The sequence below is a fragment of the Dryobates pubescens genome, chromosome 8 (assembly GCF_014839835.1).
Source record: "Dryobates pubescens isolate bDryPub1 chromosome 8, bDryPub1.pri, whole genome shotgun sequence".
In the NCBI taxonomy this organism is placed as follows: Eukaryota; Metazoa; Chordata; class Aves; order Piciformes; family Picidae; genus Dryobates; species Dryobates pubescens.
The window spans coordinates 1,497,836-1,512,693 of record NC_071619.1 but is presented as its reverse complement, the minus strand read 5'-3'; the positions used below and the strand labels follow the sequence as shown (position 1 = coordinate 1,512,693).

The following is a 14,858-nucleotide window of genomic DNA, read 5'->3' as shown; positions in this document are numbered from 1 at the left end:
GGGTATTGACAGAACTGCACCTTTGAAACCAACTAATGAAGTGCAATTCTAGTATTTAGGAAGAGACTGGATGGGGTGCTTGGTGCCATGGTTTAGTTGGTTAGATGGTGCTGGGTGATAGGTTGGACTCTATGATCTCAGAGGTCTTTTCCAACCTGGTTAATTCCATTCTATTCTAATCCAAAGCTGGCAGCAGAAACCACACTGCAAAGAGAATCACAGAATGTCAGGGGGCTGGAAGGGACCTCCAGAGATCATCCAGTCCAACATCCATCCTGCCAACGTCCATCCATCATCCATCCTGCCAGAGCAGGAGCACCTATACTAAGTTGCACAGGAATGCATCCAGGCAGGTCTTGAATATCTCCAGAGAGGAAGACTCCACAACACCCCTGGGCAGCCTGTGCCAGTGTTCTGTCACCCTCACAGGGAAATTATTCTTCCTCCTGTTTCCATGGAACTTCCTATGCCTCAATTTCCACCCATTGCCCCATGTCCTGTCACTGGGCATCCCCACCCTCTTGGATCTTCCCAGACTCCCCCAGCCTCAGCTCATCACAGTCATGCACAACTGCCATCTCCATTCACTTCCACCTCTGCTACATCTCTTTTAACCCTCATTCAATCCCCCAGACCACCAGTGTGGTGTCTCAGTAAGGATTTGTGGTGGATTCATCTCGCCCACCACAGGCAGCTATCCCAACGCAGCCACGGGGTTGTCCCACCTCTGTGCTTCCTGCCAGAGTGGACATGAAGGAATGCAGGTGCAAACTCCTCAGTAATCAGACAGACATAATTCACAACCCTGTGTTCATCCAGTCAGGACCACAACTCATTCACACTTTCAACACTTTTGATGACTGAAAGCTGCTTTTTTCCCCCCACCTTTTTTAAAAGAGGATGTAACCTTACCAATTTACTGCTAATTACACTGATGGTTTTCCCAGTAACAACACTGTTAGGAAAGACTGGGTCAGGTCATAAAAGGATTAATGATAAGAATTAGGCCCAGCCCTGGCTTTTGACACCTGCCAATTTCACATCTTCAGACAGCTCCTACAAACTCCTGCTTGCACTTCCACGAGGAGGATACTGCACCAATTAGAAGGCATGATTAAAAATGGTAATAACAGAGCTGAAACAATATCCTGTTCATCACTCATCAAAAGAAAAGAGAAATACCTGCCTTGGGGCTGTAATAAGACAGAAAGTGGGACAGGGAGACCAGTCCTCCCCTAGCAGACTCCGCAGGAAGCATTCCAAAGATGACAAACCCGCTGCTCGCCCAGCAGATGAAGTAATGACACTAGCACTTGGCCATAAAATACAACTTAGCCAGACTACTCCAATGAAATCTGAAGCTCTATCACTACAAAACTAGCAGGTTGGAATATTTTCACCTTACTAAGAAGGGGGGGTGGGGGGAAGCATCACCTTTCATTTTCCCTTAGCTGAACCATCACACTGCAGCCTTTGTTTTCAGGGGCGACCTGCACACCCTGCAGCACCAAACCATTTGCATCACGTCTCAGGGGCACACGCCTTGCCAAAAGCCCAGTGCCAGGTGTAAAGTCCACACTTGGCCTTATCAGTACATTAAATAAAAGCTTCTTCCCTCCCAGCCTAACTAAATACCGGAGGGCAGGCATCAGTGTGGATTCCTTCACGCTTCCAGCCCCTGTCTCATCACGTCCCTTGCCGCAAGCTCTCGGGCGAAGACATCAAGCCAAAGCTTGTCCATGTAGAGAGTCAGTCAACAACTCTGAGCACACCTGCCAGAAATGCAAGTTTAGGCTTGGTTGTAATACCTACACTCCACTCCTGCCAGACATTAGCCACGCAACGTCCAAGGCCTGTATTTAGCTGGTCTCAGTTCTTTCTTCATAGGCAACCTGAGTCCCAAAAATAAACCTTTGGAAATGAAAAGAACCTACTGCAGTGAAGTCAAACCAGCTCTGAGCTGTGTTGTGGCAAAAGAAGCCTCAACCAAAAGCAAATAACAATGCATATGTGGTGATGAACTGGGGAGTGACAAAATGGAAACATGGCTTTTAAAGAAGAGAGAAATAAATCTGTCTGTGCCATGTTGGCAGCTCTGAGAGCACATGAGAATCCCAAACTAAAAGTGACTGGAAACAAAGCCTTCCCTCCTGCCCTAAACTAGGGGGAACAGAAACAGTGAAGCACCACCAGCAGAAAGTTGGTTCCATTTTAATCAGGTTTCTTTTACTAATGCGCTGTAAAATGCAAGAATAAACCACATCCAAAGCCCTCTAAAGCCTCCCAGAGTTCAGAATGAAAAGGGTTCTTCTGCACAGCCATCAGGAAAAACCACTCATACAGGAGATTTCTGGGGCCCAAGCCTTAAACTGAGAGTCATTTCAAATGCTTCCTGGAGCAGAAGCTATTCTCTCACTTGTTTTCATATGAAAATTGGAAATATTAAGGGACAACTGCGTGGTACTTGGCCACCTCTGGAGTTTGACTCCTCGGTAACAAGAGCCAAAGGCACAGCTATCAGGCAAAGTAGGAGGTGGTCAAACTACAGCTGCACGGGCTGCAAAAGGACTGCTTTTCAAAATATACAGACATACATATATACATATACACATTCTTTTATATATATATATATATATTTGTGAAAAGCTGTGTTCATTTTCATAGTAAACAGCAGGATTGTCTTATCCATTCTTGGAAGATGTGTCATGCTATTACAGCTGCTTATAAAAGCCCAGCAAATGAGGTAATGTGCCAAACTTCAGCTGAAACCAAACCACCTTTTTGTTTCCCTGGATGATGACATTAAATAGGACAGGAAAGGCTACCTGCGCTAAGACTGTGCAAAGACTTAACCTTTTCTTTCCTTCCTTTTTTTTGGCCATTAAAACATAAATTCAATTAGTTACTTCCATGCTTAAACAGAGCTGAAATTGCACTCTAGTGATAATTGCAATCCAAGAGTGATCTAATTATATACAGGTCTCAGTGGCTGCATTCCCACGTTGCTTCCTCCAACCCGGATTCACTACAATACAACTAATAAGTGCAAACCACGCTGCTCCCATTCATTCTCCCTTAAGACTGCATGACTTTATATATGTTTAATGAGAATGGAGTTAGTCTATTAGTAAGCTGACTATAAAAATGCAAGCTTCTACCTGCTGTTAAACACAAAAGAACAGAAAGGCACTTCAGCTGCACGTAAAAAACCCAGCTGATGGGCTAAACTGTACAAGGGAAAGAACATTCTCTTAATTAAGGTCCTGGATTAGGATTCAAGTACCAGCTTTGCTTTTTGGCTCTGCCACCAGCTTCCTGTGTGACCCAGGGCAAGAAATTTCATCACTCCACAGCTCGGTTTTTCATCTATAAAATGGACAATGACATTTCCTTCTCCTGGCCTCTCTGCATTTTGGTTGTAAGCAATTACTGAGAGCTGGCACGTTGCCTTGGACAATAAGTATCCGACAATAATTAAGGTCTCTGGATCGCGCTCCGATACAAAGCCCAGCTCGACTCCTCTCCCTTTCACAGGGCCCGAGGGGGATTTTGCTTTGCCACCATTTGAGGCTCCTGCAGCCCAACACGTTTTGTGGCCCTGAGCAAGGCCCTGCATGCAGCCTGGTTTGAAATGGAGGTGGAGGAGAGGGGACAAAGCAGGCGACTGGGGTATCCCTGACAGGGAAGGAATAACCTTTGTCCAACAGAACCTGCTGGCCAGAGCAACAGCTCCTCTCTAACACTGTCAACCTGCACCAGTATCCCTGCAACAAGACAGCCTGCCAAGGACTTTCTGCATTTTTCCTTCAGCCTTTTCTGCTCCCATTGTACAAAGCTCTGTGCAAGGGCTTTGCCAAGTTTGTAAATCTGAATGAGACCATCTGAGCCGAGCTGACTATTTTAAGAGGGTTCTTGCAAGTAATTACAAGGTAAAAACGAGAGCAGTTCACACCTACACTCTGACTGAGAGCCGCTCAGCCCTCCTGGCTCCAAGCTTTTAATTGTCAGAAGAGTTCAAGGTTTGGAAAGTTATTGGCATGGAGTAATACTGGATATTCCTAACTAGCATTGTGTCATTACTTGGCACCATTTTTTTGCTGGAATACCTCCCAAATCTGTGACATAATCAGAGGGTTCTCTACATTACACCATATAGTCAGATGCTCATGTTAGTGTAATACATTACCATGTTTAATACCATTTGCTATTACTTACACTTAATCAGCTCTGGAACCAGTTAAACCATATAGAAAAAGCAATTTCAGAGGCTTGCAACTGACAGTTTTCCACACACAACTCGACCTAAAATTACAACCTGAAGTTTGTAAGATGTGCTCTAGGCATGCAATTGCCTCTAAACAAACATCCATAACCCTCCACAGCCCTGTGGGAGCTGAGAATGTATATGGACACAGAAAGAAAAGCACAGAATTCATGTGTGTAGAACACTCTTAAATGGAGAACCTGTCAGTTTCCCCTTCTGGCCAGCTTTAAGTTACTGCTTCAGCAACTTTATGCCCAGCCTCCACCTTTATTATAACCTTTCAGCAACAAAGTGATGGCTGAGCTCTCTCCCATCAATCCTCCTTTCAGGTCAAAGTCCCAATGTAATGCCTCTTGGAAGACTCACAGTAAACTCAAGACAGGTGTCCTCAAGGCCAGGTTGGATAAGGCCTTGAGCAACGTGGTCCAGTGGAAGGTGTCCCTGCCAGTGCCAGAGGGGTTGCAATTAGATCATCTTTAAGGTCCCTTCCAACCCAAACTCTTCTACGAATCATAGGATGCATCTTCCCACACATGTTTTCAAGGCAAACTAATCATTACACCCTCAAAATTGAATGCAAACTCCAACCTGGAAGCAAAACCAATCTGTGCAGAGAGCTCCAAAACACAGGTCCTGGCTTGCAAGAGCCACTTTTGCACTTCTGCTTTCATCTCTCACAAGGCTCAAGCACCAGGAAACGCTGAATAAATCCCTGCCCAGAGAAAACCCAAGGCTCTGCTGGGTGCCACCAGCCAGGTAACCAGCCCACCAAACCACTGGGCACTTCTGAGAAACCTCATTATTTACTTTTCTGCCTCTCTATAGGAAAGGAATAGACATTTAAATAAATGACATAATCCTTATTACCATTCCATTCATTCATGCAGGTCACTGTAACTTGCTGCCAGGAAAAATAAACCTCTGCATAAGATTTCTCAATGTAAGACATTCAGAAGGCTCAGAGAGGGGAAGGGGGCAGGAGGGTTTCTGACAAATATTTGCTCATGAACACATTGCCCAGGGGAAAAAAAAGCAAAAATGGGTGAAAAAGAATTTACAGTCACCATGAAACATGCCAGATCCAGACTGGAGAGGTAATGAGGAAAATGAGCAGGGCAAAGAGAAGGGAAGGGGAATTTTCAACAAGTTTTGTTTCAGCAAGGAAAATTCCCAGCACAGCAGAGCTGCCTTTTGCCTCCCATGGAGCCTACTACAAAATGGTTTCAAGCAAAACCGGAGCGGAGCCAAACTAGGGCTCCCTAAAGGGTTAAGAAAACACCCCTAAAACACCTCCAAAGATCCCACAATTCATCATTTCCTTACATTCTTCCTGGGCAAGGCTCTGCAAACCAAGCTTCATCCCTAACAAGCCCAGGCAGGGTGGTCAGTGGAGGGCAGGAGCACGCAGGACACGATTTACTACCACCTCTGGCAGCCGTTGCTGCTGCACCCTCCATAAACTTTGTTTAAACAAGTGTTCAAACAAAAACCACCACCAAGAAAAAGCTTTGCCAGTCACTCAGTTCACCTCAACAATGCCCATAGCTCACTCCACCTAGGATGACAAAACACCACTCAGGAGACAAGAATCCTGCCTTCAGTGGTTTTCACTACACCGAAGCCCGAGTACAGACGAGCTGGGTGGCTCACAAGGGCTGCCTGGCTTCACTGGGCTTCACCTCACAGACCCTGAAGACTTCAACACACTGGAGCCTCAGGACATCCCCATCACAACACTTTTTCCCTCCTCTGCTCCATGGAGGTTCCTCTAGCTCTCGGTGGCGTTTTGGTGGATGCCCAATGACAGGACAAGGGGCAGTGGGTGGCAGCTGAGGAAGTTCCATGGAAACAGGAGGAAGAATTATTTCCCTGTGAGGGCACAGGCTGCCCAGGGGATAGTGGAGTCTCCCTCTCTGGAGATATTCAAGACCTGCCTGGATGCATTCCTGTGCAACTTGGTATAGGTGATCCTGCTTTGGCAGGGGTTGGACTGGATGATCTCTGGAGGTCCCTTCCAGCCCCTAACATTCTGTGATCCTCTGATTTCTTGCTGACTGAGGGAGCTGATGCTTCCTTTCTTTTGGATTTGGGCTTTTCCACATATTTAAGTGGACCCAGACAAATAAGGCATGACTCTTAATGACTACCCAAAACAGTGGAAGAGATGCATGTTCACTCACTTAACAAAGAAACAAAACCCAGTCAAGAACTAATGAAATGAAAGTGTTGTCACTGTTTTGGTCACATAACCCCAAACCCAAACCCTAACACAGAAGATAAGCTGGGCTTGGCAGTCAGCTGCCAAAATTAGTTTACAATAACCACATTAAGTGTAGCTTTCAACACTGATGGGCCAAAAGTGTATTTCACAGAGCTTGTGATGCTCAGATCACCTCACAAGCCCTGAGAAACCAAAACCCACTGAAGTCTTACTTCAGAAACTGCAACCTAGATCCCCCAAAAGCACCAGAGGGATGGTTTGAGCTCTGAGAAGGTATTCAAGGAGAGGCTGGACAGGCTCCAGGAAACCTGATCTAGTTGAGAATGTCCCTGCTGACTGTGGGGGGGTGGACTGGATGATCTGTGGAGGTCCCTTCCATCCTGGGTGATTCTATACCACCAGTAGGTCCTACCATAATAGCCAACCTGGTTGCTTTTGGACAGCAATGCCACCAGAGTCAACAAAACCCTCTCACATCCACCCAGGCTAACCAGCAAGAGCAGGGGTGAACAGAACTGGCTCCTGAGAGCTCAAGTCCTGATTCAGCTAAGCACTTCAATGAATGTGTCAGCCTTATTAAAGTCAACAGGATTTTGGCATTAGCTTAACGTTATTAAGGCTGTGCTTAATAGCCCTGGTGAATCAGGGCTGTGCTGCCATGAAGAATTCACACAGCTTTTTGCAAGTTGTCCTCAGGTGAAACATCTCTGCAGAATTTTTGTCATCTGTGTTGCCAGGGACTGCTCAGAGCCCACACACCAGGCTGTGCTCAGATCTGTACTGCACCCAGGTCTGGAGCTCTCAATACAGGAAGGACATGGAGCTGGTGGAGCAGGTCCAGAGGAGGGCCAGGAAAATGCTCAAGGTGTTGCAGCACCTCTGCTACAAGGACAGGCTGAGGGAGCTGGGGGTGTTCAGCCTGGAGAAGAGAAGGCTCCAGGGAGACCTCATAGCAGCCTGGCAGTACCTGAAGGGGGCTACAAGAAGGCTGCAGAGAGACTGTTTGCAAAGGCCTGCAGGGACAGGACCAGGGACAATGGCTTCAAACTAGAGCAGAGCAGATTGAGATTGGATGTTAGGAACAAGTTCTGCACCATGAGGGTGGTGGAAGCCTGGAACAGGTTGCCCAGGGAGGTGGTTGGGGCTCCATCCCTGGAGATGTTCAAGGTGAGGCTGGACAGAGCTCTGGGCAACCTGATCTAGTTGGGGATGTCCCTGCTGAGTGCAGAGAGGGTTGGACCTTTGGAGTTCCCTTCTAACCCATAGCATTCTGTGGTTCTATGATGCTATCTCTGTTACATGGCTGTGAATGCAAAGTACCCCTGCTGAAGCTCCAGATCTGCACTAGGTTCCAAGTCAGCAACTAGCTTTTCCTTTGAAAAACTACAATCATTGTTTCAGCTCCAGTAACAACAACCACCCAAAGGATCACCTCATGGCTGTCCTCACTGTAGCCATTACAATTGGTTAGCACAATCATAGAAGCAATAATGAAATTGTAAGACTAATTACTCCAATTGCCTCTCTGTTTATTATTTGGTCACCACAATACACTTGTAGATGCATCACAGCAACAGCAATTCCACAGAATCAGGCAGATTGGAAGAGACCTCCAAGATCATCAATTCCAGCTGATCTCCCAACCCTATCTAATCAACCAGACCCTGGCACTAAGTGCTTCATCCAAGCTCCTCTTAACTCCGGGGATGGTGACTCTACCACCTCCCTGGGCAGCACAGTCCAAAGGGCAATCTCTCTTTCTGTGAAGAGCTTCTTCCTAACAGCCAGCCTAAACCTCCCCTGGCACAGCTTGAGACTGTGTCCTCTTGTTCTGGTGCTGGTTGCCTGGGAGAAGAGACCAACCCCCACCTGGCTACAGCCTCCCTTCAGGGAGTTATAGAGAGCAAGATGATCTCCCTGGAGCCTCCTCTCCTCCAGGCTAACCAGATGGATGTCACACCTTTGCCAAGGCATGGGTAGATCAGTCCTACAGACACAAGTGAGACAGGTGAATATCCAGTTTTGGAGCAGCTGGGTAGGTGGCAAGGGCTTCATCTTCAGACTCCTGCAAAACCATCTTCAACGCTGATGCAAAAGGCATCAGCTCAGCCCTAAAGGGTTTAGCAAAGCAACTCATTTGCTGTCTCACAGGGGCCAGTTCTACTCACCAACAACATCCAGGTGGTAGGTGTGGTTGATGGAGCCATACTGGTTCTCCACTATGCAGGTGTAGTTCCCCTTGTCGGACGGGACCACGCTCTCCATGATGAGACTCCAGTGCTGGTTGCGGACCTGGCAGGTGAAACCACAAAGCTGAGCACTGCACCCTCTCCACCCCCCTCCAACAGAAACATATCCTGAAGGGTTCATAGGATCACAGGATGTAAGGTGTTGGAAGGGACCTTCAAAGACCATCAAGTCCAAACCCCCTGCCAGAGCAGGACCAGAGAATCCAGCACAGGTCACTCAGGAACACATCCAGATGGGGCTGGACAGAGAGAGTGGCCTCATCTCTTGCTGCTCTGGGGTAGCACAAGAAAGAAATTAAGATGCTGCCTGGCCAAAAATGCCTGAAGAAAATCCTCATGGAAAAAGCACATGAGGATGCACAGTGATTGAGAATTGTCAGGGTTGGAAGGGACCTCAAGGATCAGCCAGTTCCAACCCCCTGCCATGGGCAGGGACACCTCACACTACAGCAGGCTGCCCAAAGCCACATCCAGCCTGGCTGCAAAAACCTCCAGGCAGGAGGCTTCCACCACCTCCCTGGGCAACCTGTGCCAGGCTCTCACCACCCTCATGGGGAAAAACTTCTTGCTAACATCCAATCTAAATTTCTCCTCCTCTAACCTGGATCCATCCCCCCCAGTCCTATCACTCCCTGACACCCTCAAAAGTCCCTCCCCAGTTTTCCTGTAGCCCCCTTCAGATACTGGAAGGCCACAAGGAGGTCTGCTCAGAGCCTTCTCTTCTCCAGACTGAACAACCCCAGCTGTCTCAGCCTGTCCCCATAGGAGAGGATCTCCAGCCCTCTGCTCATCCTCTTGGCCCTTCCCTGGACACCTTCCAGCACATCTAGATCTTTCTTGCAATGTAATCCTTCTTGGACAGAATGTACTGAAGGTGCTGTTCTGTTCCTGTTTGAACTGAAAAGGAGTGCTGGCATTGGTCTTGCAGAGAACAGGATCCATCCCAGCACTGGAAGGATACAGAGCCATCCAGTACACATATAGATTTCCTGCATCATAACTTGGCTGCCAAAATGACCTTCTGCTGGCTACCCACTAATCCCTTGTTTTAGCATTACATTTTTGACAAAGCACTCAAAAATCTTAACCTTCTGTAGCTGTCATGTACAGCTTTTAAACTGCAAACTACTTATTTTAGCAAATGGAATAAAAATGCAGTCTGGTACAGTCGTTTTCATCAGCCAAATGGAAAGCAGGGCTGCAGTGCAGTACACCAGACAAAAAGTTATGGGCCGTTCTGTGACACTTCCAGCAACTACATACTCTTAAAAGACTATTACAGCTTCAGCCCTGAAATCCTGCTTGGTGCCTGACTCTTGTGTAGGTCCTTCTCCAGCAGAAAAAGGCTGCACAGGGCTGTGTCCCAGATGCCAGGACCTAAGCCCTCACTCTTGCTGGAGGTAGAAGTGCCTTCAGTTCAAAGCCTGGAAGAAGAGGCCTCTCTGCAAGGGGATTCTGGCTTTCCTAGTCCCCCAGAGAGCAACCAGCTCATTACCTAGTTACTGCTATTACTGTCCAGTTACAGGCTAATAATATTAGAATCATAGTTTTGGTTGGAAGAGACCTTTGAGATCTTCATCAAGCCAAGCCATTAACCCAGCCCTGCCAGGTCACCACTAAGCCATGTCCCTAAGCACCGTGTCTCTACACAACTCCTGAATACCTCCAGGGATGGCAACTCCATCACTGCCCTGTGAAGCCTGGTTCCAGTGCCTTACAAACCCTTCTGGGAGCAATTTTTTCCCCAATGTCCAACCCAAACCTCTGCTGGAGCACGGGGAGGCAGTTTCCTCTTGTCCTATCAATTATTAGTTCAAGACTGCCCATGTGAGGTTTGAAAAACAAGATCAATGTAGATGAGACTCCAGCAGCAGGTGAAGGGCAGGGATGCTACTTAATGCCACAGAAATGTGTGACCCTGCCTCAAAACCTGCATTCCCACCTTACAGCTCCTCTCCTCAGGCCCTCTCCTTGATGGTGTGCATCCAAAATGTATCATGACTTTAGTTTTGCACACTATAAAGAGCTAAGAAAGTGAGTTCATGTAACTAGAGAGAGTTCCATTGTTCTATTATGCTATTCTACTGTATTGTTATTCTGCTAAGCAACCTTGCAAGTCAAGGTTTGGATCAGGATGAATGACTGCCATAAACCACTGGTAAATAACCACTGCCCCAGCTACATAGTTTGAGTATTTTACTTCTTTATGAGCTCTTCTGAAGGAGACTTGGTCACAGCGACCTGAGCTTTTCACCATGACAAGCTACATCACACTCCTCAGAACCAGAGCAAGTGGTTTTTAACCTGTTTGACTGCAAAAACAAGAACAGAGCAGGGTTCTGCAGAAGTTAAAACACAAGAAAAAAATCAGAGTAGTTAATTTGATAGGAAAACACAGGAGATTGTTTACCATTCAACAAGGAAACACAACTGACTTACAGCCACAAGTGGACACAGAAAGAGAGTTGCTGGAAGGTGTCCAGAGAAGGGCAACAAAGCTGGGGAGGGGTTTGGAGCACAGCCCTGTGAGGAGAGGCTGAGGGAGCTGGGGTTGCTTAACCTGGAGAAGAGGAGGCTCAGGGGAGACCTCATTGCTGTCTACTACCTGAAGGGAGGTTGTAGCCAGCTGGGGGCTGGTCTCTTCTCCCAAGCACCCAGCACCAGAACAAGAGGACACAGTCTCAAGCTGTGCCAGGGGAGGTTTAGGCTGGATGTTAGGAAGAAGTTCTAAATAGAAAGAGAGATTGGCCATTGGGATGTGCTGCCCAGGGAGGTGGTGGAGTCACCTTCCCTGGAGGTGTTTAAGAAGAGCCTGGCTGAGGCACTTGGTGCCATGGTTTAGTTGATCAGATGGTGTTGGGTGATAGGTTGGACTCAGTGATCTCAAAGGTCTTTTCCAACCTGGTTAATTCCATTCTGTTGTACTGGATGGCAACATGAGCAAGAATTTGTGCCATTTCCCTTCTTGTCACTCCAGTGAGAAGAGATAACATCTTGAGAATAAAACATCAGCTGAAGCCTCCTCTACTGAAGCTGAACAACTGCTGCAGAGGCCCAAAGTATTTATGCTGCATTGTCACACAACTGGATTTATGTCAGGGAGCTGGATTCAGCTAGATTCAGCTTGCTAGCTCAGCACTTGCTGGTTGCAAGCACAGCACTGCAAACCCAGATGATGGCATCTTCTGCTGAAGACTCCCAAATGGAACATTTCATTCTGGAAAACCTTGTTGCAGCCTTTCAGTACTTAGAGGGGGCCTCTAAGAAAGATGGGGAGAATCTTTTTAGCAGGGCTCATTGTGCCAGGAGGAGGAGTGATGGTTTGAAATATAAAGAGAGAAGATTTAGACTAGGGAGTATTTTTCACACTGAGGGTGGTGAAACAGTGGCACAGAGAGGTGGTAGATGCACCAGCCCTGGAACCATTCCAGGTCAGGGTGGAGAGGGCTCTGGGCAACCTGATCTAGTTGATGTGCCTGCTGACTGCATGGGGGTTGGACTAGATGACCTTTAAGGTCCCTTCCCAAACACCCAATGACTCTATGATTCCCAGGCACAGTGGGGTCTTGCTACCACTCACCTTATAACACTCATGACCATGGAGGCTTTTTAATGTGGGCTGTAACCTGCCTTCACTGCCTGGTCCCAACAAAGTCTGCCTTTGAGCAGCAAAGCTGGTGCCATTACTGACAACCAGCACCCAGCTAGGTTCAGAAGAGCTTTGAAGCAGTGCTTCCACAGTACACAGGTCTTCTCTGAATGGATGGACTACAACAGTGATATTCACTTGGGGGAGGGGAGGAGAATCCAAAACAACAAACCAACCCCAAAAAAGCCCTCACCCTTGTGACTCAAGCTGCAAATAGATGGCTCTCTTTGCTAATGGAGGTCAAAGCCATTAGCTGCCTCCTGGTTGCTCGCTAGGTCCCTTCTAACTGAAGGCACCAAGCCTTCAGCTCTCCAAATAGCCCCTACTGAATTTCCCTAGGTAATGTCAGCTGGTCTGCTGAAGCCCCACAGATGACTTGAGCTCATCTGGCACACAGAACACATAGGGAGCTCATGTGAACTGGCCCACTGGGAGAAAACCAGGAGAGCAGCAACAAGCTGCTGAAAGCAGAGGCATCCTCCCCAGGCATAAGAGGAACGTCTTCACTGCGAGGGTCCCAGAGCACTGGAACAGGTTTTGGAGTCTCCTTCTCTGGAGACTTTCCAGCCCCATCTGGATGTGTTCCTGTGTGACCTGTGCTGGACTCTATGGTCCTGCTCTGGCAGGGGGCTTGGACTCAATCTTCAGAGGTCCCTTCCAACCCCTAACATCCTGTGAAAGGATAAGCATCCCCCAACAGAGATTCATTGGCTGTAGGAAACTCCTGCAGCTCCTTCACCTAACTCTCCACCAGCTATTACCCTGTTAGTTCTGGATTGTTCCCTGAGGCTTCCTATTGAGTTCTCCCAAAATCCCAGAGAATACCCTCACAGTTCCACCCCCTCCATGACCTAATCTTCAGACTACCCCACTCAATCTGTCATTGCCTTTCTTGATGGAGGAAAATTCAGGGGACAACTGCATTCCAAGCATCTCAAATCACAGCTTGACCCTTCACATACTTTGTCACCACAGTTTAATAACTAAAAGCTTTGCCTTTTTTTCCCCTTTATTGCTTTGCAATACCTAATTTTGTGTTTTATCTGTGCCTCATGCCCAAAAAAGGTACTTTGGTGACTAATAAATATCATTTCAACATGTTGGGGTTTTTTTTCTCCTCTCCTGACTAGGTGTGGACACTTCTAACAGATTACTGAGGTTCTTTTTTGGCCATCTTCTCCATCAGATTTTTACCACTTTGCAAACAATCTCTCTGAACATTTTGATTAAGTAAATTATCAAATCATAGAATCACAGAACTGTCAGGGCTGGAAGGGACCTCAAGGATCAGCCAGTTCCAACCCCCCTGCCATGGTCAGGGACACCTCACACTACAGCAGGTTGCTCACAGCCACCTCCAGCCTGGCTGCAAACACCTCCAGGGATGAGGCTTCCACCACCCCCCTGGGCAACCTGTGCCAGGCTCTCCCCACCCTCATGGGGAACAACTTCCTAACATCCACTCTGACTCTACCCATTTCTGAACACCTGTAAATACTGTATCTTTTGTACACATTCATTGCATTTCATATTTCTAGCTTGTAAGCATAGCTTCATTTGCTTCCACCTGAGCTGCTCTGGCAATTTTATGCTGGGGGAGTTTTCTCCAAATGAGTTGGGGTGAGTGGGGCAATTTCAACCCACCACAGAGGAGTAGTGCAGAACATCCACCCAGAAGCTATAGGAAGTGGAAAAGCCTATGGAGTCAGAACTCTGTCTTGACTCTGCCATTTAGCTGCCTGCATTTAAATGTGTATATGATGGCTGTGCTTATCAAAATGCATATGTGGAAACACACACCTGTTTAACAGGAGCAGCTGATAGAAGCACATTTGCTTTCCGGGTGGCGTGCAAGAAAGCAAAGGCTCCTGTGGTGTCCCAGAGGATTTAGATTATTCACTCAAAGCCTCTAAATACTCAAGCAAGATCACCACTTCAGAGGAAAAGGCAAATACTGAAAAGGATTTAAGCACTCAACAACTGATTCCTCTCTCCTCACTGCAGGAACTCTTTGCACACCTTGAAGAACCATCACGAGCTCCAGTTTGAAATTCACCACCCAGAATTAGTCACAGGGGAGGAATTTTGCTCTGGAAGCTATCTTGGCCAGCACACACACCCTTCTGCTGGCCTGCCCCAGTGCAAATTGACTCAAGACATTCCCCACTTCAGAGGGACAAAGTGCTGCAGGCCACTATCTGATTGCGATATAGAAAATGCAAAGAGATTTCTGAGCTGGAGGCAGCAGGACCAAGGTGGCTGAAGGACTGTGGCAAGCTTCACATTTTCCTTCCTTTTACTTTGTTCTTAAAGTCTCAAAGGGACAATTGCTTCTTCCCAATGGGACAGGTAGTGTTCCATCAACTAGTCATGGCAGACACGGTCAAGTTTGCTTCCAGCTATTCTAGTGGCTCAAAGTATTTTGAATACAAAGGTCTCCAGCAGAAAAAGAATCACAGAATCAACCAGGTTGGA

At 47.3% G+C, this 14,858-nt stretch overlaps 1 protein-coding gene across 8 annotated transcripts in view; it reads right to left on the bottom strand.

Annotated features, from left to right (window-relative positions):
• FGFR2 (fibroblast growth factor receptor 2) overlaps window positions 1-14,858 on the bottom strand; it is a 99,253-nt gene that overhangs the window by 48,809 nt on the left and 35,586 nt on the right. For all 8 annotated transcript variants that reach the window (XM_054163391.1, XM_054163395.1, XM_054163396.1 and 5 more), the window contains one exon: window positions 8,654-8,777. In XM_054163391.1, coding sequence (XP_054019366.1) covers window positions 8,654-8,777 — 124 coding nt within the window. The remainder of the gene's footprint in view (window positions 1-8,653; window positions 8,778-14,858) is intronic.